This window comes from Bos grunniens, chromosome 1 (assembly GCF_055505025.1).
Source record: "Bos grunniens cultivar Pamir isolate PY7600 chromosome 1, Bosgru_T2T1.0, whole genome shotgun sequence".
NCBI classification, from domain to species: Eukaryota; Metazoa; Chordata; class Mammalia; order Artiodactyla; family Bovidae; genus Bos; species Bos grunniens.
The window spans coordinates 26,409,455-26,437,334 of NC_141165.1; the positions used below are offsets into that span (position 1 = coordinate 26,409,455).

The window sequence follows — 27,880 nt, forward strand, 5'->3', positions numbered from 1 at the left end:
ATTGATCTATATTTTTGTCTTTGTGCCAGTGCCATACTCTCTTGATGACTGTAGCTTTGTAGTATAGTCTGAAATCAGGCAGGTTGATTCTTCCAGTTTCATTCTTCTTTCTCAAAATTGCTTTGGCTATTCAAGGTTTTTTGTATTTCCATACAAATTGTGAAATTATTTGTTCTAGTTCCCTGAAAAATACCATTGGTGGCTTGATAGGGATTGCATTGAATCTATAGATTGCTTAGGGTAGTATACTCATTTTCACTATATTGATTCTTTCAATCTATGGACATGGTATATTTCTCCATCTATTTGTGTCATCTTTGATTTCTTTCACCAGTGTTTTATAGTTTTCTATATATAGGTCTTTTGTTTCTTTAGGTAGATATATTCCTAAGTATTTTATTCTTTTCGTTGCAACGGTGAATGGAATTGTTTCCTTAATTTCTCTATTTTCTCATTGTTAGTGTATAGGAATGCAGGGGATTTCTGTGTGTTAATTTTATATCCTGCAACTTTACTATATTCATTGATTAGCTCTAGTAATTTTCTGGTGGAGTCTTTAGGGTTTTCTATGTAGAGGATCATATTATCTGCAAACAGTGAGAGTTTTACTTCTTCTTTTCACATCTGGATTTCTTTTATGTCTTTTTCTTCTCTTATTGCTGTGGCTAAAACTTCCAAAACTATGTTGAATAGCAGTGGTGAGAGTGGGCACCCTTGTCTTGTTCCTGACTTTAGGGGAAATATTTTCAATTTTTCACCATTGAGGATAATGTTTGCTGTGGGTTTGTCATATATAGCTTTTATTATGTTGAGGTATGTTCCTTCTATTCCTGCTTTCTGGAGGGTTTTTATCATAAATGGATGTTAAATTTTGTCAAAGGCTTTCTCTGCATCTATTGAGATAATCATATGGTTTTTATCTTTCAATTTGTTGATGTGTTGTATTACATTAATTTGCAGCTATTAAAGAATCCTTGCACCCCTGGGATAAGCCCACTTGGTCATGATGTGTGATCTTTTAATATATTGTTGGATTCTGTTTGCTAGAATTTTGTTAAGGATTTTTGCATCTATGTTCATCAGTGATATGGCCTGTAGTTTTCTTTTTTTGTGGCATCTTTGTCAGGTTTTGGTATTAAGGTGATGGTGGCCTCATAGAATGAGTTTGGAAGTTTGCCTTCCTCTGCAATTTTCTGGAAGAGTTTGAGTAGGATAGGTGTTAGCTCTTCTCTAAATTTTTGGTAGAATTCAACTATGAAGCTGTCTGGTCCTGGGCTTTTGTTTGTTGGAAGATTTCTGATTACAGTTTTGATTTCTGTGCTTGTGATGAGTCTGTTAAGATTTTCTATTTCTTCCTGGTTCAGTTTTGGAAAGTTATACTTTTCTAAGAATTTGTCCATTTCTTCCAAGTTGTCCACTTTATTGGCATATAGTTGCTGATAGTAGTCTCTTATGATCCTTTGTATTTCTGTGTTGTCTATTGTGATTCCTTCATTTTCATTTCTAATTTTGTTGAGTTGATTCTTCTCCCTTTTTTTCTTGATGGGTCTGGCTAATGGTTTGTCTATTTTATTTATCTTCTCAAAGAACCAGCTTTTAGCTTTGCTGATTTATGCTATGGTCTCCTTTGTTCCTTTTTCATTTATTTCTGCCCTAATTTTTATGATTTCTTTCCTTCTACTAACCCTGGGGTTCTTCATTTCTTCCTTTTATAGTTGCTTTAGGTGTAGAGTTAGGTTATTTGTTTTACTTTTCTCTTGTTTCTTGAGGTAAGCTTGTATTGCTATGAACCTTCCCCTTAGCACTGCTTTTACTGAGTCCCATAGGTTTTGGGTTGTTGTGTTTCTTATCTAGCCTGAAATGATGACTCCTGTTCAAATCCTTTTCCAGATATATGAGGCATGTTTTTATTAAAAATCTATATACAATTAATCACTCCAACTGGGACTCAAAAACATAGCCAGGTCTAGAAAGCTGATGAATGCTGGGCAGCATGTTGATTAGCCTTGCTTATTGGCTTTAGAATTGACTCTTGAAACTCAAATGGGGTGACGTACTTGAGCTGCTTATTCTACCCCCTGCCCCCCACCACAGTCAAGGGATTATTATCTTGTTACTCCCACAAGCCAAACCAAATGGAAATGAGTCACTGCATGGCTGACTCCTGTCCTTGGAACACCCACATTAGGCTGAAACTCAGGCTGTAGTGGTCATTCTTCTGAGTCATAACTAACTCAGGAGCATAAGCTTATGACAAGGACATACTAAGTTTCTCCTACAGAATCTGGGGTAGACATTTCACCTGGAAAGAGCAGGTTGGCTCTCTCACTTTGGGAAATTTGAATTTGTTTTTTCAGAGCTCACACTCAGTGACAAAGATCTCTGGATGTTGTGGCATTCAGCCTATTATTTTTCAAAGCATCCCTATGCTATGCTATGCTAAGTCACTTCAGTCGTGTCCGACTCTGTGTGACCCCATGGATGGCAGCCAACCAGGCTCCCCCATCCCTGGGATTCTCCAGGCAAAAACACTGGAGTGGGTTGCCATTTCCTTCTCCAATGCAGGAAAGTGAAAAGTGAAAGTGAAGTTGCTCAGTCGTGTCCGACCCTCAGAGACCCCATGGACTGCAGCCCACCAGGCTCCTCCGTCCATGGGATTTTCCAGGCAAGAGTACTGGAGTAGGGTGCCATTGCCTTCTCCAAGCATTCCTATAGTGTGGATAATAAATGTTCCTCGTTTCTCTGGGGGACAGAGGCTCACTTTTGGTAAAATGGTTTAAGAAAAATCCCACAGTGTTAGGACATGAGCTTCTTCATATGTTAGCATATATACTGAGATTGCTTTGCTTGCAATGCCTAGATTTGGTGGAAAAAAATCCTGCAAGATTTTGTTTTTATTTATTTTTTGTTTGAGCTGGTCTTCATTGCTTTGTACAGGCTTTCTCTAGCTACAGACAGCAGGGACTACTCTTGGTTGCAGTGCATTGGTTTCTTATTGCGGTGCTTCTCTTGTTGTAGAGCATGGGCTCTAGGTGCACGGGCTTCAGTATTTGTGGCACAGGGGCTTAGTTGCTCTGAGGCATGTGGGATCTTCCCTGGCCAGGGATTGAACCCATGTACCCTGCATTGGCAAGCAGATTCTTATCCACTGCATTGCCAGGGAAGTCTCCTAAAAAATTGTTTTTTAATCCTTGACCACAGACCATATGGACAGAAGGTTGGATATAAGGAGTGTTTTCTTGGTCACAGGGCTTAAGATGTGTATCTGGCAGCCAGAGGATTACAGCTACAAGGAACCAGCCTCGCAGTCACTGATGGACATTTTGAGTCGGAATTCTCTCCCCCAATTAAGCCTCACAATCTCCCCTTTACCAAGAGTTTGAGTGTGTTCTGACTTCTTTCCCCCTCCCGTGACTGAGCACATCACTAGGATATGGTCCCTGCTCCTTCTGCTTGTCACGCAACTGAGATCTCCCCTAGGGTCTCCCCTGTCCCTGAAGACCTGTGTGAGATTGTTTTGGGCTCTCATTCTACACCTTGAGAAAGTCTACTGTTCACTCCGAGACTTTTCAGAATTCCCAGGAATTTTGCATTTTCATGGGCATCTCTCATTCCAGCTCCCTGCCCCTACTGAAGTCTTGATCTCTGTTCTACCCTTCCAGAGTTGTTCTTTCTCCAGTCAGATATCAACCCAAAGATGGAGCTCAGCCCTTTTATTAAAAATAGATTTTATGTTTTACAGCAGTTCTAGGCTCACAGCATGGTTGAGAGAGTTCTCATGTAAGCCCTGCCCCACACATGCACAGCCTCCCAAACTGCCTACATTCGGCACTGGAATGGTACATCTTATTATAATCAATGAATCTACACTGACACATTATTCTCACCCAAAGTCTGTAGTTTACATAGAGTATACTCTTGATGTTGTACATTCTTTACCATCTGAGCTACCAAGGAAGCACCAAACTGTCTTCCAAAAATGGCTATACCACTCTACATTATCACCAGCAGTAAATGAGAGTACTGTTGCTCCACACCCACATCCTCACTAGAATTTGGTATTAGGGTTTTGGATTTTAGACAATATAGCAAGTAGATAGTAGTATCTCACTGTTTTTGCTGTTTAAATTTGAGATTGATCTTATTGCCTCATACATGATCATTATTAGAAATGTTGCAAGTTGTGTCATCTCATCACACTATGTGTGATTCTACTCAAATATTTTTCCTTGTTGTTTTAATTTGTAATTCCCTAATGACATAAGACGGAGAAGGCAATGGCACCCCACTCCAGTACTCTTGCCTGGAAAATTCCATGGACAGAGGAGCCTGGAAGGCTGCAGTCCATAGAGTCGCTGAGGATCGGACATGACTGAACAACCTCACTTTCACTTTTCACTTCCATGCATTGGAGAAGGAAATGGCAACCCACTCCAGTGTTCTTGCCTGGGGGATCCCAGGGACAGGGGAGCCTGGTGGGCTGCCGTCTCTGGGGTTGCACAGAGTCAGACACGACTGAAGTGACTTAGCAGCAGCAGCAGCAATGACGTAAGATGTTGAGCATCCTTTCAAATGCTTAATTGCCATCTGTATAATTTTTTTGATGAAGAACTCTTTAGATCTTTTGCTCATTTTTATATCAGGTTTTTCATTTCCTTAATGCCAACTGTCAAAGAGTTCTGTATATATTTGGGGTGAGTCCTTGATCCAAAAGTTTTTTGTATAAAATGTAGTTTGGCAGATATTTTTCTTTTGCAAATACTTTCTCTCCATTTGTGGCCTATCTTCTTATTTTCTTGAGGTTGATAGTTTTTTTATTCTCAATTTTTAAAGATATAATTCTGTTACCTCCTGGTTTCTACTGGTACAGTTGATACAATGGCTGTAATTCTTTTCTTTCAGGTTTTTAAAAGATTTTTCTGTTTGTCTTTGGTGTTTTTTGCAATATACAATACATTCAGATATTGTTTTATTTTTATTTACCTTTCATGGAACTACTGTACAATCTTAATACAGGAGTAATGCTTTTCATCAGTTGTAGAAAATTCTTAGCCAATAACTTACCAAATAGTGTCCTTCTCTCATTCTCCTGATTCTCTTCCTTCAATACTCCAATTGTATGTTGGAACTTAATCTATCCTCCATGCCTTCTGCTGCCATCTCATGCTTTCCATCTCTTTGTTTGTGTCTGTATTTTGTGTACTTTTCTCAGGTCTATCTTTTTGTTTATGGATGCTAACTTTAGCTGCATTTAATCTCCTACTTACCCGTCATTAGCTTTCTATTTCTGAGATGTTCAAAATCTTTTACTTTATTTTTTTTCCTGGTACACAACATATTGATTCAATGTTTCTATACATTACAAACCCTTCACTTTAATAATGGGGGACCTGAGGCACAGAGGTGTTAGCCAACAATGTATAATATAGTCTTGTGAGTTGGAGAAAGAGTTGAGACTTGAATCTAGGTTCAAAGTATGTAGAAATGATATTTGGACCAAAAAATTTTTAAACCTCTCTAGAGATCCCTTGTGTGAAAGGCTAGGGTCTAGTTTCTGATCAGTGTGAAGAAACACAATGTGAAAGTGACTAGTCAATCACTAAAGCTTTTTATTATATTGCCATCAGTCTGCCCTACTATTATTTGCTGTTTTCTGAGTTTAGAGTTCCACATTTAAGCTACAATCAACTCAGGGAGATAATCACCACTATTATGTGATTTTACAGATGAACACAATGAGGATTAGAGAAGTGAAGTGATATAGCTGTTGCCTCTAACAGCTAAGTCAGCAGTGGCATGAGGATGAACCCAGGCTGTTGGCTCCAGAGCCCAGTGCCTTTCTGCTACTTTCCTCTGCCATCTTCCCTCTCCTGTGGTCTCTGGGCTGAAGGCAGGGTCAGTGCCACAGAAGCTGCAAATAGCTTGACCACATTCACTACCCAGTTCCATCAAATAACTATATTTGATTCTTTGCAGATTCATACTTGCCAATTCACCTGCTCCCTAAAATGTATTTTAATCAGTATCCAAGGTGCTTCCTCAATCATCACTGGACATGTATGTATGCATAGGGCAGAAAATGTGGGTGGTGGGATGTGTATGTTCCTAGGTGAGGTGGAACAAGACAACGTTCTGCCTTCCTGTTTCAGCTCCTCCCATAAACAAATGCCCTTTTTGCAGTATTTTTAGTGCCATGTTATTCATATCTTTGTGTTTTTTGTTGGTGATTTCTTTATTTAAAATGGCCCAAGCATAGTACTGAAGTGCTGGCTAGGGCTCCTAAGCACAAGAAGACTGTGATGTGTTTTACAGAGAAAGGGATATATTAGATAAGCTTTGTTCAGGCATGCGTTCTAGTGCTGTTGGTCATGAGTTCAATGTTAATGAATCAACAATGTACATTAAATAAGATGTCTTTAAGCAGAAACCCACATAAAACAAAGTTATGTATTGACCAATTGATAAAATGTGACCTGAGGCTCACAGTAACTGAACTCTGTATTCCCTCAGGGGGCAATGATTCCGTATTCGCTAATTCAGTGTTCCTGGCAACTGTAGAATGTAATAACAATGATTAAGAAGAATCAGCTGTATTTCATGCTGCCTCATAACCTGCCTTACCTAGGTTTTTAAGTTAAAACGGCAGTAGTACCTTGGGAGAGCCACACGGATAAAGCCATTTCATCTCTAATCACTGTTTCATTTGATGTAGAGCTGATTTACGATGTTGTGTTAATTACTGCTGTACAGCAAAGTGATTTAGATATAAATCCATTCCTTTGGCATCTCCTAGTATTGTGTGGCTTAGCCACTGGGAGCCCTACTCAGCCAACCTGCTGGGACCTACAGGCAGTGCCCTCTGCTCCTGCTTTATCCTCCACAGAGAGGAGCCTGGCTAATCAGGAAAGAAACTCCCTCAAAAGGTAAACAGTGAGTAGAGTGTACATATGGTGGAAGACAAATGGCTCTTGGTACCATGTTGTGGAAATTTTCTCACTCGGGAAGATAAAGGCGCGGGGCAAGCCCAGGTGGCACTGTTGAGTCCCCGCCTCCTTACGTGGTCCACAGTGACGTGTGTGCCAGCCTCTCTAAGAAAGCTCTATCCTAACACTCAGCACCCTCAGAACTTGACTGTCCGCCTGTCGAGTGGTACTCTGTGTCAGCTCTGCACACCACCATGTCCGTGACCACCTGCCAGGGCTTGGGGTTTGTGGTTTCACTGCTCGGGATTGCAGGCATCATCGCCGCCACCTGCATGGACCAGTGGAGCACCCAGGATCTGTACAACAACCCGGTGACAGCTGTATTCAACTACCAAGGGCTGTGGCGCTCCTGTGTCCGAGAGAGCTCTGGCTTCACCGAGTGCCGGGGGTACTTCACCCTGCTGGGGCTGCCAGGTAAGGACTGGTACCTGACAAGATGTGGGGGCAGACAGAGCTGAACAGGAACAGCCACCTCTGCCTGGGGCACCGCCAAGGGACCACTGGGGAGGGAGGAGCAACAATCCCCACCACTGAGGTGGGAACAGGAAGTGCAGGAAACTTAGGGACAGGAGCTTCTTGGAGCTGGTAGGACTCTTGTATCCCTAACTAGGTGGTACCCAACCGGCACAGTTTTAAAATAACTCTACTGTACACAAGTCTCAATCACCCACAGGCTCAGGACTCAGGAGGCCCAAGTCATAGCCACTTCCTTCCTTTAGTCCCAGATCCTCCACCCTGATTTGGATAGGTGAGTCTCCTGAATGGAGTTCCATCTCTGGCCCTCTGTGCCTAGTCCCAGGTTCCAGGGCACCTATGCACAGAGCAGCAACAGAAAGTGGGCAGAGGAAAAGAACTGGGTGCTATGTTTCTCTGGGGGACACCAGATGGGTCTGCCCCTTCTCTGCATCTCCTGACCTCCAAAAAGTATTGATCACATGGAACCAGCTTCTGAGTTCTCTCTGCACAGAGGAACCTTGCAGAAAGTACGCTCAGCCATGCAGGGCAAAAGAGTGACAGCTGTGATGTGCAGGCTGGCCTATTAGTTTCATAAGAATTTGTTTGCTTCACAGATGGGTCATGTTAACATAGGAAACTTCAAGCCTCAAGAGCATAGATTGTTAAAAGTGTCTTTCACTCAGGTATCAGAGTAAGACAATAAATACACTTATTTTTATTTCTTAGTTCTTTTTTCCTTTCATAAATATTCATCAAAGTCTGGAGAGAGACAATGATGAAAGGTGGGCACAGTAAGGAGGATCAGAAATAGATACTAGGATTTCTCCTCCAGGAATTTTCCATTGGGTTGCAGAGCCAAGATATAGGCCCACACAGAAGGTACAAGTTGAAGACTCTGTCTCACAATGATTCAGTCTTTCATGCATTCCATACTTGGGGATGGAGAGCTCAGAACAGCCTCAGGATTCTGTGGACCTGGCATCCCCAAAACGTGAAAGTGCACACCAGAGTGGTATGATAAGGTGACAAGTCAGGAAAATACAGGGCTAGTGCTGCAGGAGATGAGAGAAAGATGACTTGTTCAGGAAGAGACCCACTGGAAAGGAAATCCCACAAGTGACCCTTGAAAGGTAGTTATGAGTTAGAGGTGCAGCATCACAGCAGGAAAAACAGCATGGGCAAAGGCATGAACGTGTTAAAGGTTGTTTCCACCTGAGGCTTACTTGGGAGGAAATGAAGGAATGACTTTGGTAGGAAGAGAGGATTTATATGGAGATGATGGTGGAGAGCACTGAATGCCAGGCTAAGAGAGGAATGGCCTGTATACAAATGAGAACATAAGCCAGATCCCTGGGTGACCAGTGGCCGATTCAGTGGGATCTCCCTCCTCCAGGGACTGGAGAAAGGTGAGCCACTCCCACGTCTCTATGTCCTGCTGACCCCTCCTGAGCTCCAGGTCTAACCATCTGCCCTTGGAATTCACCCTCAACTCAAACGCAAAATGCCCCTGGTCTCTCAGAGACCTCGGTTCATGGGCCTGGGTCCACACAGAGCTAGAGGCCCTGAAGGAGAGAGTCAGACTGAGGCAGAGCACCCAAGTGACACCTGAGGGGTCATACAGCTTCATAAATTGCAAACAACAATGGCAGACCAGGCACTAGCACTTGAGCCAACAATTGCCTTGAAGTACTTTGTGTAATCTCTACAAGCTCCCCCATCCATGAACTTGATGCTATCATTACCACCCTTTTAGAAACAAGGAAGCTGAGCTGGGGAAACTTGCCCAAGGTCACGTGCAGATAGAGCTAGGGCTCAGACTGTGTCCTACCTGCACCCAAGTCCCAGCTCACAGCCCTCACAGGGAGCCCCATGGCTCTCAGACACAAAGCAGAAATCCCCAGTGCAAAAGCATCTTCCTAGACTCACCTCTTAACTAAGACTGGGGCTGCAGTCTTGGGGGCGTCCTAGAGTAGCAACAGCTGTCAACATGCCCTATTTTGCAGGTCAAGACATGAAGACTCAGAGAGGCAAAGTGACTTGCCCACACTGGGGCCGGACTGAAACTGTTTTAGGGCCTTCTCTTAGAACCTTTGTGTGTGTTATGTGTGAAGATCCTGCCACTAGATAGTTCAGAGAAGTATTTTTCAAAAAGAATTTTGTAGAAATCCATTTTAAAAGAAAAAAATTCTTGCAGCCCTTCAATATTGATTTCAATTATACTCATTTTACATCACTTTAACATGGACATGTATAACAATAGATTTAAATTCCTAATGCACATAAATTTTATACAAGGAACCAAAACCACATTTGCAATTATAATGTAAATACCACTAAATAAACCCAAATGTCAAAATTCACTTGGTATTAGGGATATTATTGGTTTTCACTTGGAGTTTAATAGGACAAAGATACAGTTCAATTTTGTATTTCACCTCTCTCAAAGCTTTGACTTTAGTATTATTAATGCAGATTCTCTATTCACCTGAGTTTGTTTTATAAAGTGGTATTAATAAATTCAAGGTACTCACATCTGTCACCCTTAGCCACCACTTCATCAGGGAATTGTCCTCTCTTATCCGCGGTGATGAGGCATCTATGACATGATGCTTTTTGCAATGATTTTGTTCATTTGAGGTGAGGTTGGGATGCGGTGCTTCTGAAATGTGGCTCTAAGACTATTGACCTGATTATTTCTGGGATCTGGGGAGGAAAAGTTCTCTGCTGTGTATTTGCAAGTATGTGTGCTCAGTCGTGTCCAACTCTGTGACCCCAGGGATTGTAGCAAGCCAGGTTCCTCTGTCCATGGAATTTCCCAGTCAAGAATACTGGCTGGGTTGCCATTCCCTTCTCCAGGGGATTTTCCCGACCCAGGGATCAAACCCAGGTGTCCTGCTTTGAAGGCAGATTTTTTACCATCTGAGCCACCAGAGAGTGGGTTGCTATTTCATACTCCAGAGGATCTCCCCAACCCAGGGATCAAACCCAAATCTCTGACATCTCCTGCACTGGCAGGCAGATTCTTTACCACTGTGCCTCCCACCACTAATTGTTGCCATCAGGTTTGTGCAAAATAGGACGTGCAGTACTTTTTGGTGATGCTCCTGCAGAATTGACCACCAGGACACAGGTGTCTGAGTCATAGTACCAGCACCACAAGGTGGGAGAAATTCCCCTGACTCCATTTCTGTTTGAGCTGGAATGAACCTTTTGTTCATGGATCAGTTAAGGCTTTCACTTCACTGACTCCTGGTATAAACATGATCATATATACCAATGTAAACCTGGACCATAAGTGGCCAGCCTGAGGGTCTGGAACATATTTGCTTTAATTTTTTGCTTTGTCATTGAAATGAAAGCACAGAATTTTTTAATTTCCATAGAGAAGCAACACACTCCCAAGAATGCAAACACAGATACTCAGGCTCAGAGGGAAGAAGTCAAGCACAACTGAACCCTCCAGAGAAACGCGAGGTACTGGACTGACAGTCAACCTTCCTAGACAGAGTCATTTCACTAAAACCAAAACTGTCAGCCACCCTATCCTGGACTGACCAAGTTTACACAAGGTCCCCTCTTGGCAGGGACAGGAAGGAAAAGTAAAGCCTTTGGTCTTCCCATATACACAGAAGTAATAAGGAAGTAACTGTAACACACACAGAAAAATAAAAGTAAAAAAATTTTAAACTCAGTAACACAGAAATCATGGCACTAGAAAGAACATTTATGCATTCAACAAACATTTGTTGAGTACCTACTATGTCCCAAGCTGTCTGCACATGGGGAAAGGTTCACAAATCTAAAAGAGAGACAGAGGATAAACAAACCGTTGCAGTGCGAAGTTTCTCAACCTAGGCACTATTGATACTTTAAGCCATATAATGCCTTTTGTAGGGTGCTGTTCCCCACATTACAGAATATTTAGCAGCATCCCTAGCCTCCATCCACTAGATGTGCGTAGCAGCACCTTTCCCTCCCTAGTTGAGACAGCAAAAATGTCTTCAGACTTGTCATATATCCCCTGGGGGCAAGAGTGGCCCCAGTTAAGAACCACTGTTATAAAGCATAGTCAGTGTCTCATATGGTACAGGATGTAGACATGAGGGAAGGGAAGACTTCCCAAAGGAAATGACAGCTGAGCTGAGTTACTTAGTTATGACAAGTATGAGTTACCCAGAAAGACAAAGAGGTAAAGAGTTTTTCAGAAAGAGGGAAACATTATTGGAAAAGACACAGTGGCATGAGAGAGTGTAGTGTATTAAGAGAATTAAAATAACTTAAATCCCTTTGTGAGGCAACACAATACAGGGTTATGTGTTAAACTCTTAGGAATAACATCTTTAAATGTTGCTGCTAAGTCACTTCAATCATGTCCGACTCTGTGCAACCCCACAGACAGCAGCCCACCAGGCTTCACCATCCCTGGGATTCTCCAGGCAAGAACACTGGAGTGGGTTGCCGTTTCCTTCTCCAGTGCATGAAAGTGAAGTGAAAGTGAAGTCGCTCAGTCATGTCCGACTCTTTGAGACCCCATAGACTGCAGCCTACCAGGATCTTCTGTCCATGGGATTTTCCAGGCAAGAGTACCGGAGTGGGTTGCCATTGCCTTCTCTGATCTTTAAATGTTAGGCAAGAATAAAAATGAAAAAGGAAGTTTACTAAGGAAAATTTAAACATCAACTAAAAAGGAATATATATTACAGGATCCTAGATAGGGATATTATAAAAATGTGAATTTCTTCCTAATTAATGTATAATAAATAATATATTTAACTAATTGTATTATAATAATAATATAACATACTGAGACCTTACTCTGCCCTAGGCATTGGTTCAATAAATTAGCATATGTTAATTTATATTTTAAATCTAATTTGTGTGATTATATAAATTTACATCAATTATCTTATACTTACTTTAATTTTCACAACTCTATGAGGTAAGTAGTGCTATTATCTCCATTTTATAGATGAGGAAACTGAAGCACAAAGGGGCTATAGAACTTTCCCAGTGACACTGTGATAGTAAGTGGCAGTTGAGAATTCAAACTCAGGCAGGTTTTTTGCAGAGCCTAAGCTTGTAAGAATAATATTACAAGAATTCTAATCAAAATGCTAGTGAGAGTTTTCCCTTGGGAGCATGGCAAAGTGGTTATCTATAAGAAGAAGCAGATGAAATTAATTTTAAATGTTTTTTTAAGGATAATATTAATATAAAAGTAGAGAGTTAACTCTGCCAGATATTCAACCAAATTCTAAAGTTGTGATAATTAAAAGTGTGCTTTGTCCCAAAGATAGACACAGGTCAATGGAGCAAAGTTTAAAATTAGGAAGACATATATGTGAATTTAATATAGGTAGAGGAGGTTTTACAAAGCATGAGGAAAGGGAAAGTTATTTAATAAGTGCTGTAAAAATTATTGATTAGCTTTTTTGAGGGAAAAAAATGAATCATAGACTACAAACCAAAATAGGTTCCAGATTAATTAAATGTAAAGATACACAAAACACTTTTAAATTTTCTAAAATTCTAAAATAATTCTAGTATCATTTCTAAATGGAAAATAAGTTCCTAAGCATAGAAAAGAACACTCATTTTACTACATCATTTAACAGATTTTTATTAAGCACCTATTATGCACCAGGTACTGTGAACATGTAAATGGAAAATACTGTATTTTTCTAAAACCACGAAAAAAATTAATAAGCAAATATTCAATGTGAAAAGATCTTTTTAGTAATCATAACACTATATTAAGATCCTTAACAAATAATTCATGTAAGTTGATAGACAAAATTCCAAATTCCAGTAAATATATGAGGAAGAAGTGATAATTCACGAAAAAGAAAAACAAACACTCCACAAATATTTGTTTAAAAAATAGTTTCAAACTCATTAATAATCAAAGTAATGCAAATTTAAACATGTGATCATATATAACAACAAATTCACAAAGCAGGTAAGGGTTTCAGTGAGGCAAGATCTTTCAAATGCTGTTGATGCTTCAGATGCTGTTTACTAGGAATAAAATTCATAGAAAAAAAGTCTGCCTCTACATAAAAAAGATTTTAAAAGATTTTTTTAAAGCCTCATACCCTTTGGCATCTTAATTCCTGTCTTAGGAATCTGTCCTAAAATAGTAATCAGAAATACTGGCAAAAGATACAAACAAAAAACTGGGGGAGGGGTAAAGTCTAATTATGTAAGAATAGATGCTGTTTTGGTGAACAGTTGGACTTCTATATGAAAGTGAAAGTGTTAGTTGCTCAGTTGTGTCCAACTATTTGTGATCCCATGGACTGTAGCCCATCAGGCTACTCTGTCAATGGAATTCTCCAGGCAAGAATACTGGGAGTGAGTAGCCATTCACTTCTCCAGGGGATCTTCCCAACCCAGGGATCAAACAGGATTTCCTACATTGAAGGCAGATTCTTTACTGTCTGAGCCACCAGGGAAGTCCAGCATTTCTATATAATGAAATACTAACATATTCATAGATTAAATATTTAAGATTAAATATATTAAACAATGTTTACAAAGTACTTTAATTGAATATGTATGCAATTAAGTGAAAAGAGAAAAACAGTAAATTGTATGATCTCTTAATTATGTAAAAAATATATACAGAGAATAGATTAAAAAGAAAGTATGCCAAATATTTTGTGTAAGGTTTAAAATTATGAGTAAGATTTGTCAACATTTTCCCACTTCTAAATTTTCTATTATGAGCACTAAAAGGTAGAGTCAGAAGTTAAGACTATAAAATGTGTTAATATTTTAAAAGAAAAAAATCAATGGATATATCAATCATTTGTCTTGCTAATAATACTAATTTAACTCCTCCCATATTCCTAGCTGTAATATTTTATATTGATATTTGACTGCCATATTGCCTAATTAGCATAGATATTGTATTAATATTCCTATAACAAGGTAAAGAAAAGTTAGGGGAAATGTTTTCTCCAATATCAGTAAAATAACATAGGCTCCTGAAAATGTACAACCTGAAATGACAACACCAGAACCATATTTAAAGTTGAATATAGGGAGGATTCCCCTCAAGAAGTCAGCAAAATTTTTTGCTTCATTGTAAAAGTGACTAAACAAAGTTGAAACAGACCCATTATTGTTAAACACAATGAGATCATGGATTGTTATCATTATTATATACTATTATAATCAGACCATGAACTGTCATTATCATTAGAGATACATTTAATATATTTTAACAAAGCCCATTGCCATAAACAAGGAAGCCAGATGTTTCTCTGTGGACCCCCAATTACTCTTTAGCAGTGACTGCTAAAGCAGCAGTCCACACATTCTAGAGCACAGAAAACTCACCAGGAAGTGAAAAATCCCATTTTCCACATGTTTTAAAGCATGTTAACACTTGTCAACCCACTCCAGAATTCTTGGCTGGAAAATTCCATGGACAAAGGAGCTATGGAGTCACAAAGAGTTGGACACGACTGAGCTTGCACACATGTAAATGTATACTTATTTCATATTTTTTAAAGTGTGTGTACACTTAGAATCCCTCTCTACTCATTCAATATTCTGCCTAAGTAGAGGGAGCTTTACTTTATCCTTTAAAGCTAACTTTTCCTTCCTCCAAAAATATAAAGTCACTGTCACCACTTCAAACAAGAAAGAAAGATTAATTCATTGTTACCTGAATATCTTTTTATTCTGTCTTGAAATTTTGCATAAAAACATTTTCATAGGAAAGTGAGAGGGAAAACTGTCATGAATGAAACTAGGTAACTATAATAACCTTTTCTTCTTAATTTTGCCATTTTCAATCTACATTTGGGTGGTCAGTGATGGGGGTGAGGGTGTAAACAAGTGTCATAACATGAACAACTGGAAACAAAACTCTTATAAATCTTTCTGAATAAAAAGCCTAACTTTTAATTGAAATAAGAGTGAAATGAGCTCTGTCCACAGGAACGGTGGCAGAATCATTCCTGAATTATTCTAACATTTTCCAATCTAATTGGTCGATCCCCGTCCACCAGCAGAGACCAGGGTCACTTCTAGCTGTCCCCTCCCCACCTTTTAGACTTGGCCTTATAGCTCAGTTCAGGAGTTACAGAGCCACCAACAGGACTTCACCTAAGTCGTATAACTCTTGCCTACTCTCTTCTTGGGGCTTTCTGGCTCATTCTTCTTACTGTGCAAACCCTGATCACAGAACCTAAAGCAAGGTATGTGGTTGAGGGGAGTGTTGCCTCCATTCAAATCAGAGGGGAGACCTTGCATATTTGCTTTCTGTGTTTGCTGGGAATAAAGCCATGGGAGTGGTGACTGGGTGCACCCAAGATAACATTGAAATGTCCAGATGCACAGGCTTGTTTCCTGGAGAACGTGTATAGACTAGAGATTGGGGTATAGGTGTGTATCAGGGCCTTGACATCCAGATTCAAGGAACGTCTCGCTAAAATGTGTCTGAATTCAGATGCCAGACACATACCACCCACAGGAAGTAGCAGGTCCATCAATTCTCTAATGTAATTCTAAAATCAAATTGTGTCTACAAAACACACTGGCTGATGGCTGGCCAAGTCTCTGTTTTGGTGATTCCTGACATTTTGACCAACTGTAGTAAAGACTGTTCTGCAAAATGTAGAGGAGAACAGTGTATGACACCTGAAAGGGTGCTGAAGTGTTTCAGCTTATCCTGTCCATGTTACAGATGAAAACTCTGTGATCCACATAAGCGGAGCCATTTGCCCCAATCGCCCAGCACACAGCATGTCAAGGACCGGGTCAGGAGCAGATGCTAGGCCTCTCAGTAACCAGGTCAGGGTCTCTGGTCCAGCCTGCCTGTTTCCTCCTCATGGCCTTTTGTGGAACTTCTGTGTCTGCTTGCCACATGGTCTTCATTTGGTTCCTGCGAGTGAAAGGGTGAGATGTCCGTCAACACAACGCCCTGCTTCTTCCCATCCCAGATCCAATTCCGGCAGACCCAGAGTATAGCTCTAGGATATGGCTCCCCTCTCAAGAGTGGGGACAACTCTGCCTGCCCTGTCACTCCATATGGAAGCAGAGAAGGAGTCCCAGACTAGAAGTTGAGATGGGACTTCCACCTTTGCCATCTTTTAAATTCAGCAGCTGTGGTGCAAGGCACCAGGGCAAGTACCTTAACCTCTTTACCTTGCTTGACTCACCACCCCCTCCCCCCAAAACTATGTGTGGGGAATAATTAATACCTGCTCTACCCATTTCTGTAAGATCAAAATGGAAAGATGTCAGTGTAATGGTGGTTTACGAGTTGTGAAGAGAAAATGTCTGGTGTGAGACAGAGATTTCTGGAGCCGTGTTTTTTAAGTGAGGTCAGTCGAACTGGTTTCCCGTGATGAACAGGGCCTCAAGGAAGGCTTGTGTGTGTGGTCGGGGGTGGAGGGACGCGAGTCTTAGCTGCGCTTCTTCCCTTGGGGCAGACCCAGAGCCGGGGTGGGGCAGGGGTCCACTCAGACTGCCGCACCCTCAAACCAACCCGGCCTGTGCCACTCCCCAGACAAGTGCCTCTTGGGGCTGCTTCCCTAACAAATGAAAAAATAATGTCCTTGAACCAAGAGTGAAACTGAACTATCTAAGGAAAACACTGTGAACAAACACAGAGGGCCGAGGAAAGCCATCTGATCAGAGCAGCTCCCCGGGAGCTCGGCAGGACGAAGGCGGCAGCTGGGCGGGAGGACGGAGAGCTGGGCCATGTCCACCACCAGATGCCAAGTGGTGGGCTTCCTGCTGTCCATCCTGGGCCTGGCCGGCTGCATCGTTGCCACGGAGATGGACATGTGGAGCACCCAGGACCTATACGACAACCCGGTCACCGCTGTGTTCCAGTATGAAGGGCTCTGGCGCAGTTGCGTGCAGCAGAGCTCAGGCTTCACCGAGTGCCGGCCCTACCTCACCATCCTGGGCCTGCCAGGTAGGCGTGGGCACAGATGAGGCCGGGAGCCGGCTGCTGCTTTCACCGCAGCCAGGAGGGACCTTGGAGTTGGGCTCAGGGCAGGACTCTCACAGCACTGGCTCCCATCAGAGGTGTAAGAGGAGAAGTTGGCCCCATGTCAAAGAGGGCTATGTAGACCTAGGGGAGAACATCCAAGATTTTATACTCAAAGGAATCGCCAGTGAGGAAGCGAGTCATGAGAACAAGGGGGCTATGGTGAGGGCAGGCTCCTGATGCTAGAAGAGACAATATTGCTCAAGGAGAAAAGTAATTGTGTGCAGGTATGTGCGTGTGACTTGCTCTTGCCTGCACATACCTAGGGCTAGGTAGGATGGTGAATATTTTCTTACCATCAAAAAAGTTTATCAGGAGTTAATATAATTTCATTATCAATTTGGTTAATTTTTCCTTTGAGAAGTCAGAGTCTCAGTCAGTGCCAGAAAGTATATATCGCCTTTAAATTACAAATATCCTTTCTCTGCATTTGTGTTGAGAGGTTCTGGTGTGCACTCTTCAAAAACAATGCATGTCAAAATATAATTACAGAACTATAATAATTGTAATAGTCTCAGAATATAAATATAATTATAAATGACATCCTTTCACCCCTGGAGATGGTATCAGCTAAATCCTTGTTTCTAATAGATAATTAGTTCAAATAGGAGTCATAGGAACTTTGCATTCTAGATATTATGGGAACTCTACTTGATTTTTTTTTAAAAAAGCAAAGAAAGAAGTAAAAGGTTAATCAGTGGCCCCAAGGAGTAGCCCTGATGTGAGTTTGTTGAAGAAAGGAAAACAGGGCTAGGTTTTGCCTCTCTGAAACAAATACCTTGTGGACAGGTAGATGGGGATAAATTTGCAGAAAACTGCAAGGCCTGTGAAGCCCTTGAAATTGAATTGTGAAAAGCAACTCAATTATCCCCATTTACAGAAAGAAATAGAAAGTGGGTGTCAGAGTAGAACTGGAGTGTTTATTCCATCTTTAGAAGCCACTTGTATTGTGAAACAGACTGATCACTGACTGAGATCTGCTTAAAGCAGAGGCTGGCTGGAGGGAAGAAAGCCCCAGAGAGTGGCTGATGCTACAGGGCGAAGGTCAGAAAGGAGGAGATGCAAGACCATGGATTGTTGAGTTGCTGCTGCTGCTGCTAAGTCGCTTCAGTCGTGTTGGACTCTGTGCGACCCCATAGACGGCAGCCCACCAGGCTCCCCCATCCCTGGGATTCTCAAGGCAAGAACACTGGAGTGGGTTGCCATGTCCTTCTCCAATGCATGAAAGTGCAAAAATGAAAGTGAAGTCGTTGAGTCGTGTCCAACTCAGCAACCCCATGGACTGCAGCCCACCAGGCTCCTCTGTCCATGGGATTTTCCAGGCAAGAGTACTGGAGTAGGGTGCCATTGCCTTCTCCAGTTGAGTTGCTAGCTACACCCAATTTTAACTATTAAATAAAAGAGTAAGAATGACCTTGTATTCAAAATGAAGGCAGGACATTCCATGACTTCAGCTCAATTACCTCTTTCCAGGACCCCATCACACAGTATCAGTCTCTGGCTCATTCTCTGTCTTTCCACACAGGAGAATCCCAAATAGCCACACTCTCCAATGTGGTCAGATCGCATTGCTACCACCCTCATTGTTTTTCCATTCTACTGAGGGATCCCATCATCCCTAAGTCCTCTCAGAATCTCTCCTCATCGCCCATCAACAGTCTACTCTGCAGAACGAGATTCCTTCCCTGCCACCTGTCCAAGACCAGCCTCTCCACCAGGGCTCTGAGGGCCCTGCCCCCTCTTGTGTGGCCACCCCTGCTGACCAGCCCCTCCCCTTCTTGCCTCTTTCATCTTTCCTCCTCACTTACGCTTATATCATCTTTTCCTGGAAAACCTTCCTGATTCAGAGCGTTCTCAAGTTCTCTCTCTCCCTAGCTCACTGACAATCAAACTAAAAGACAAAGTTTTTCTCCCATCCCTCCCTCCTCACTCTTAACCTCTTGCATTCCGGTTTCTATCCTTTATTCCTTACGATGTTTGCTCTTTTGACTATGGCAGAAGGTCAGGCCGAATCTTTCAGTCACCAGCTTCCAGTTCTCTGCTCTCCTCTTCCTGGATATTTCAAGGCCCAAACACCTTCCATGGTTCCTCACTCAGCTTAACTAGGGGCAGATGTGACAGCCTGACACACACCTCCAGCGTTACTCACCTTCCTTCCATTACCCATCTCTTACCAGCCCGCTGCCCCCAGCCCATGCTTCTCCCTTCACAGAGAGAACCCCTGCCCTGCCTGTCTGCATCAGAACTGCATCCCACCAAAAGGCAGGATAGCCATTTCCTGGGACTGAGTTTGTGGAAAAAGAGATACTTTAAATCACTAATCATGTGTGGCCATGGAGAAGAGTGTGGATTTAAGAGTAGCCAGTCCTCAATGCAGCAGGAGTGACCACAGTGCAAATTGGCATCCTGAAATGCAATTATTTGTTTGATGACTTAAGATGTGGCTGACTGACTGGGGTAAGGGAAGAGTGGGAGGATTATTAGGAGGAAAAGACTAGGGAAAAAACTCAAAAGCTACAGGCAGGATCATAAGGCAATGAAGAAGTCAGAGAGGAGGCCAGAGGATGGCTTGTGGATACTTATGGGGCTCCCAAGGGGGTTGAAAGGATTAACATGAACCAGCCAGGACCCAGTGCCTAGAGAGGATGAGGCCACCAGAAACAGTTGCTGAAAGCATATTCTTGAGCATGACAAAAGGCCTTGGGAAGAAACACCTGAAGCAGGGAAGCTGGGAGGAATGCCTGGAGGTAAAAATGGAAGGTTGCAGAGAGCTTAATTTTGACCTGGAACTCAGGGAGGAATATTATCCTCCTGCAGACAAGTAAGCCTGTAAGTGCTATAAAGGCATGAGGCCGATACTATTTTAATGCTTTAATCATCATAATCACCACTACCAATTATTCAATTCTTCTTTGCTCTTTACTTGCAAAAATCTCACTTTTCATTTATCTGATTAGAATGTATCACATTTAGTTGGAACTGGCAGCCATAGAATACCTTAATTCTATTCATCTGAGGGTCAGACATGACTGAGCGACTTCACTTTGACTTTTCACTTTCATGCATTGGAGAAGGAAATGGCAACCCACTCCAGTGTTCTTGCCTGGAGAATCCCAGGGACGGGGGAGCCTGGTGGGCTGCCGTCTATGGGGTCGCACAGGGTCGGACACGACTGAAGTGACTTAGCAGCAGCAGCAGCTGTAGTATACCTACAGAGATGAAGGAGGTAAATGGTGGTGGTACCAGGACTGTTTACCTGTATATTGCCAGTGCTGTATGGTTTATAGCCCAGGATTCTCTGCACTGGATTCCAAACAACCAATGTAGCATGCAATTCTCCAAAGACAGTGCCCAGAAATAAAAACAGCTATGGTTTATTGGACTGCACAGAAACTCCAGTTTAATCTTCACAGTAATACAAGGAAATATGTATTAGCTTTATTTTTACAAAGGTAAAAACTGAGGCTCAGAGAGCATGGCAAGGTAACATGCCCAAGTTCCCATGGATAGAGGATGACAGAAGTAGGCTATGAACACACAATGAAAGACTTCCAAGTTGTGTCATCTCCCTGCCCACACTCATTCCAGCTCGAAGGGGCTTCCTTACAGTTGAAAGGATTGGTCTAGGCTTAAGCACATAAGAGTAGAGGGTGCATTGGCACTCTGACCCATTGATAGTAATTTCATTAACAATGCACAGTGAAGAATATTAAGTATAAAGATACTTATAAAAATACTAATTCCCATTTCCCCTCCCTGGAGACTGGAGACTGTGGCAGGAAAAAAGCAAAGGGCTGTCAATGGACAGGAGGGAGAGGAGGCAAAAGCCTGGCAAACTCATGTTTCTGGCCTCCATGATGGTATCAGAGTCAAGTGATGTTTTCTATAACATGTTGGCAAATATGCACTGAATTTGCTGCTGTAGCAGGGTCCTGTAGCAGATGAGTTGGGATCCAGGGCATAGCTTGGCCACCCACATCTCTTGACCTGGCTTTCTCTAGGTCTGCAATGCCTCACAGGAAGGCATTTGTGTAAAACGTGCTCTGTGACCCATTTACAGGATCTGGCTCTTTTTATTTTTTTGGCCTTACCTTGTGGCATCCAGAGATCTTAGTTGCCCAACCAGAGACTGAACTCTCCCTACTTTCATTTAAAGTGCTGAGTCCTAACCACTGGATCTTCTGAAAAGTCTCTACAAGATCTGGCTCTTGGCATCATTAAATCATTACTGTCATGTCTACACCGCCCAAAGCTCTCAGTTAGGATATTGATCTTCCAGGTTTTTTTCTTCTCCAAAATCAGATGCCTTTTATGAATCTAAATATCTAAAGTAAAGATTTCTTTAGGGTCCTTTTTTTCTCCTTTCCATCCCCCATCCCCCTGTGTTCTGAGCTCTTCACTGATTCTCAGCACTGTAACAGGCACTGAATGTCTTGATTTTTTTCACACAACTGACTGCATTTCCCCTTTACCACCTCAATGTGCAAAAACAACAGCCACTGGAGAGCTAGGGAGTCTCCCATTAACCTGTCAATCATATTGACACACACAGCAATGGGGGTGTTTAAGGAAACCATATTTAACCCAGAGAACAGTTTCACAAAATCTGAAATCCATAAGGAAAAAAATATGAAACTGCTCTTATGTATCCTTTCGAAAGGAGCTATCTTGTTTATTTCTTCTTACTACTAGCTAATGTTTCACATAGAGTCTAACGCTCCTGATGCTGTGAAACCAGCTTGCCTTTCCTCAATGTCCAGTGGAAGAAATTGGCCCTGAAAGGTAGAGCTAGTATAAGTTAGTTGTAAAACTGAAATGAGATCTGGAGGAACCTCTTGGATTTGGGTTAAGCTGCTTTCCCTTTCTTCAAAAAAGAGACATGTTTTAGCACAAATGTGATTTTTTAAGTATATGGACAAATATCTGATGTGTACACATTATGGCACATCTGAAGGAGATTCCACAGAGAACTGAGAACACATCTACAAAGCTCAAGAGAACCTGTAACTTGAGTGTAAAAGGAGGCTGTTGCTCTGACTTCTTGATTCTCAAAGCTATGTAGACCCAGAAATCAGGATGCCTCCTCAGCTTGTGCTTGTAAAGATTGTTACTATGGGGTTTTTTTTTGTTTGTTTGTTTACTTGGCCGCACTGGGTCTTAGCTGCAGTACTTGGAATCTTCGATCTTCACTGCAGCTTGCAGGGTCTTTAGTTGCAGCATGCAAACTCTTAGTTGCAACACATATGCCGGAGAAATGTGTGCTAAGTCACTTCAGTCATGTCTGACTCTTTGGAACCCTATGGACTAAAACTCCCCAGGTTCCTCTGTCCATAGCATTCTCCAGGCAAGAATATTGGAGTGGGTTGCCATTCCCTTCTCCAGGGGATCTTCTGGACCCAGGATCAAACCCATGTCTCTTATGTCTCCTGCATTGGCAGGCAAGTTCTTTACCACTTGTACCACCTGGAAAGCCCATGGGATCTTCAATCTTCATTGAAAATTGGCATCTAATTCCAAATGTAGAACATACAATATCTAATTAGAATATATCATATCTAATTCCTGACCAGGGATCAAGCCTGGGCCCCTGCATTGGGAGCATGGAGTCTTAGCCACGGGATCACCAAAGAAGTCCCAAGGTTGTTAATTTGATAGCAGGGGCATCACACCCTAGCATGAATTGGTCAGTGGTGGGGCATCATTGCTTTGTGGGAACGTACATGGTCAGAGTTACGTAGTTGGAGCCCACCTTAGAGTTGAAAAGGCAATAGGACAGAACCCACCTACACCGCATCAGCCTGCTCATTGCCCACCAGATCCTAAGCCCACTTTTCCTGATCTCCTCCCTACATTGGTCCAGGCCTTTCTCTTCCTCCTCTTCTCAAATCTTCTTCCACTCCTGCCCTTCACGCTCTCTCACACATGTCTTTTTCAAATCCTTAACTGTATTTTACCAAATGAAAGGATTCAGGTTTGTACATGGTTAGTACAAGCCAAAGCCATGTAGAGTTGGAGAGAGATAACTACTTTTTTCAATTGTCTTATTTTTAATTAATTTTTATACAATTTTTAAAGATTACTTTCCCTTTACAGTTATTACTGAGTGTTGGCTACATTCCTCATGTTGTACCCTACATCCTTGTAGCCTATTTACATCCTCCACTCCTCTACCCCAATACTACCCCTCGTCAATCCCCACTGGTAACTACTACTTTGTTCTCTATGGAAAAATAGCTTCTTTTTAGGGAAGGGGAAGAAACTGAATCTTACAGATCCTGACTTAGTTCTATGGTGGGACCAAGCAGCATCTGATCTTCACAACATTTCTTTGCAAGAAATCTCTCTATCCCACTCCAGAGTTGGGGAGACTTGGCTTCTGTGAGGTTGAAAGACTTGCCTAACGACACTTGGTATCATGAAGTCTGTGGGATCTCATGAGATGCGTAGGACCTCCATATGGGTTCCCCAGGATCTCTGGAGAATCAAGGCCCTCCCACCTTGTTCTGAAGGCCTTTCCTCTAAGGTCTGGCCTCAGACTTACCTCTTCTGGGATCCCCCTCTTTGGACTCCTCCACCAGACCTACCTGCCTCCAATCTGAGGCCAAGCTGTGCATGAAGATATGAGTCATCTCCCCTCCCCATCCCAACAAAGACTCCATGCCCAGGCTTTGGCACTTGGTGACTTGCTGTCTCATCAGCCCCACCCCCACCCTCCAGCCAGCTCAGTGATATCAGCTACTAGAACTCTTTCCTCTTAACTCCCCATTCTGAGCACCTCCTCCTAAGCCCTCTTGATTATTAAGCCCCCAGATTATTCCTTGCAGTTTTATGTCACTGAACAATTAAATGAAAGTTCCTAGGGATCAGGGCAAAGCATAAATATTTATCTAAAAGTTTCCCCAGGAGATGCTAAGGTACAGCCAGGATTGGGAACCATGTCCAAAAACACCTTGCCTGTCAGTTCATAGCTACTTTGGGAGAATAAGATATATAGCAACAGGGAAGGAACATTCAGTTCCCATTTTTCTGTTTGCTTCTGTCAGCTCTGAATCCTGCCCACCCTTCAGCTCTGATAATATGTCTTTGTTCATTGGAAAGAATGCTGTAGTCACACCTTTAGTGCAGGGAATCAGTCTATAGAGCCAGTTGACTCACCTGTTATCAGCTGATAAGCCTATGCCTCTTGCTCAGAATATCAAATAAGACACAGAGTAGCTAAAAGAGAAATGTACCTCCTTTGGGAGCCATTTCTCTGGTTATGTATCTAAGGAGAAGGATTAGAATCCTGGATGGTAGAGTCTTCCAGATGGAAAGAAGTTCTAGTCACCACCATGCACCTCCATGGACATTACTAAACATAGGGAATCTAGCAGTGAGCAGTAAAGAACATTGTCCCTCACTCTGGCAATTGCCCCCATCACAGCCCCCACTCTCAGAAGAACCCCTCCCCAAGGGGTCTCCAAAGCAAGGAGAGCTTAATTCATCCATCCAGGTTCAGAGTTTTGGCTTTGACTGTGGTTCCACAAAATATAAGTGGTAGGAGTAAGCCAATCCTATCCATAGAAGGAGATTCTAAATATAAAAAGGAGCTCAAAGTCACGGTGGACCTGATTCAAAGCAGGTACCAGTGTTGATCAGAAATCCAGAAATCAAGAGCAAGCAGAAAATAAATAAGGTCTTATTTCTGACCTTAATTTGACCCAGCAGAGGCAAGAGGGCATCTGAGAGCCCGAGACAAAGGCTGGCCAAAACAGGCTGACTGGGGCTCCAGTACCCAAAGGCTCCTGTGGCACACACAACAGCAACTGCTGTCCACATCAGGCAAGACCAGAGCTTTTATTAATATCTCCCACCAGCCAGCATCACCATCCCTTCCAGTCCAACAAGGCCGGGGTAGACCACATATCTCAGCCACAGCAACAGTCACAGCACATATGTGATACATTTTTGAGACTAAATACTAGAACCACTCAATTGAAAGAGATTCAGTGACCCCATCCCTGCTCAGGATAAATATAAAAAAGGGACATTCCTTATTCTACTTTGTTAATATTGTCTGGTTCGTTGGTTGGTTGGTTAGTTGGTTGATTGAGTTTTGGTTGTTTTAACCAGATGCCTTGCCAGGTGCTTCCCAAAATGGTAAAAAGATTTTGTTCTCTGAATGGCTTAAGGTTTAAGATATCAGAACAAGAGCAGTTATTACAACTTCAAATAGGCTTTTGAGTATATTTGAAGTTCATAAAAGGCCCATGGGGACAAGATAGAAGGAAAGTTAAAGTCTCTTCCTCCTCTCATATGTCTGGTTTTCTGGTAGCAACATTCAAAAACAGAAGAGCCCTAAGGATAGTTCCTGAAGTCTGGGGATTCCCCAAAAATGTCCTCTCCTGAACTAACCTTCTTGAACCACAGTTTTGAAGCTTAATTGTGTGTGTGTGTGTGTGTCTGTGTGAAAGAGAACTAGAACCACACAATGAGTGACGTCAGAAAGCGGTTCCATTATGATTTCTTAGCCAAGGTACTTCCAAGGTGAAAAGACATTTAAGGTTCAGTATTTCCAATGGAAATAAAATCTTCCCAGGTTGTAAACTGCTTGAAGACAGTGATTATTTCTCATGAAATTTTATTCCTCATACAGTACCTGGGAAAGAGCTTAGCAGAGAATTTGAGCTTAAAAAATTCTTGATGAATAAATAAATGAATTCATGGATGAGTGCATGAATCTGTTAACATATGACTATGAGAGTTTATCAACATGCTGAGTGAATACACAAAGGTGTAAATGAATACATGAGGAGATGACACATGCTTGCATTTGCCAGTGAGGGAATGTATGGGGTGTTTGTTCCCAGTATGTGTGAGGCCAACAAAGCCATTGGGCAAGGCATTGGAAAACAGTGGTAACATGCTAGAGCCCTCTTAAGGAGTAGATCCAAAGGCCATTCTTAAACCCTCATGAGTTCTTTTCAGCTTCCTGAGGTCTCCATGACACTAGCATCAGAAAAGTGCAAGCCCAAGATGCCAATGTTCAGCAGCTCTCCCAGGAGTGAATGGTCAGATCCTAGAAGATTGATCCACACTGTAAACCAACACATTTACCCTGGGAAAATAGTTGTTAACAGGGCCAAGATTGATGATGGATGCCTATAGAAATCTCTTCCCAGCAAGGAAGCAAAGTTAAAATCATAAGTTTTCTTAGGGAGAAGAATCAAGGATCAATGGCATAGAACTAGAGTATCTGGTTTCCATCGTCTCCCTACCTGGTGAGAAAGTTCCCAGGGCTCCATTCCTCAGACACAGCAGAAGGCTTTTTAATGAATTCTGCATGATCTACCTCTCCTCTTTTCAGTATCTTTCATTGATTGCCAATTCTCCCATCATGACAAATTGCTTTATGATACACATCTTAGAGTGAATAAGCAGGCAGTTCCATGGATATTGGCCATATTTGAGATGGAAATCTTTGCAAAGAGATTGGAAAGAATTTCTCCCAGGGCTTCCTTGTCTTGAGAGTCACATTTATAAATACTCTCCTGGGGCAGGTAATTCCCTGAGATGACTTTTGGAGAATATTCCTTTATACACTCTTACCATCCATTTCAGAGGATGACATTTTATGACCGAGTCTCCGAGTTTGAAGGATACATTCTATTAGGAGTTTACAGAACCCCGTACCTTGCTGGCAGCCAGAACTCTGCCTGTTTTTCCAGGATAAAGTACCTCAGAGCAACGTACTGTGATGGGAAAATAACTATTTTAAGACAGCTCCAGCTTTGCCCCCCCAGCCCTGCTTTTCCTTTGATATGTGTGTCTGGGAAGGTTATTTAACCTCTGAGTTTCGATTTCTTTAAATAATATTACCTACATTGTAGAGTTTTTAAAATATGGATTCAGTTTTTTAATGTCTGAAAAGTCTCTAATAGCTTTCCATTAAAAGTAGCAACTGGCTATGACAACTTGGACAGGACAGAGCTCTCTGCTTTGCTTCATGTGGTCTTCAGTTCTGTTCCACCAGAATTACCCACCCTAGTGGCCTCTCCCTCTAGAAGACACAAGAACTCATTTGTCTTCCTTTTGTAAAGTTCATTATGCTTGTAGTGGACATGTTTGATGACCATCTTTTCCCACTTTGGCATAACCTCCATGAGGGCAGAGACCTGTTCATTATTGTCATCCCTATGTCTAGTCATGGGAGGGGGGGGTTCACGCAGTAAAAACCTGTTGCTAAGACTCGCTGCACTTTAAGGAGGCACTAGAAACCACGTTAGAAGTATCTGGAGGGGAGGTCACTGCAAGAGAGTCCCCAGAGGACAAAGAACTTCCATTGATTCCTGGAAAGGGAACAGCTGATAAACTGTGGTTGTGCTGAAAGACCTGAGATTGATATAATCATCTTTTTATATAGGCCCCAAATACAGCTCACCATGACCTT

The 27,880-nt window shown here is 42.1% G+C and overlaps 1 protein-coding gene and 1 long non-coding RNA gene across 6 annotated transcripts in view; one reads left to right on the forward strand and one right to left on the reverse strand.

The window, feature by feature from the left end:
- Positions 1–6,614: 6,614 nt before the first annotated feature.
- CLDN18 (claudin 18) overlaps positions 6,615–27,880 on the forward strand; it is a 29,326-nt gene continuing 8,060 nt past the window's right edge. Inside the window, exon 1 of one of the 2 annotated variants that reach the window (XM_086358677.1) lies at positions 6,615–7,397. In XM_086358677.1, the coding sequence (XP_086214803.1) occupies positions 7,178–7,397 (220 nt within the window). In that variant the 5' untranslated portion in view covers positions 6,615–7,177. Of the gene's footprint in view, positions 7,398–16,710; positions 17,377–27,880 lie in introns of those variants that run through there. The other variant, XM_086358757.1, reaches the window with a different exon arrangement.
- LOC147379154 (uncharacterized) lies at positions 15,104–19,578 on the reverse strand. 4 transcript variants are annotated; one of them, XR_015147893.1, is made up of 3 exons: positions 19,424–19,578; positions 17,355–17,535; positions 15,104–16,335 (listed from the first exon to the last, which is right to left on the reverse strand). It is a non-coding gene; the product is annotated as an uncharacterized LOC147379154 (long non-coding RNA). The 4 variants fall into 4 exon arrangements; XR_015147907.1 differs by having other exon boundaries at positions 19,389–19,541; XR_015147892.1 differs by lacking the exon at positions 19,424–19,578 and adding an exon at positions 19,260–19,399.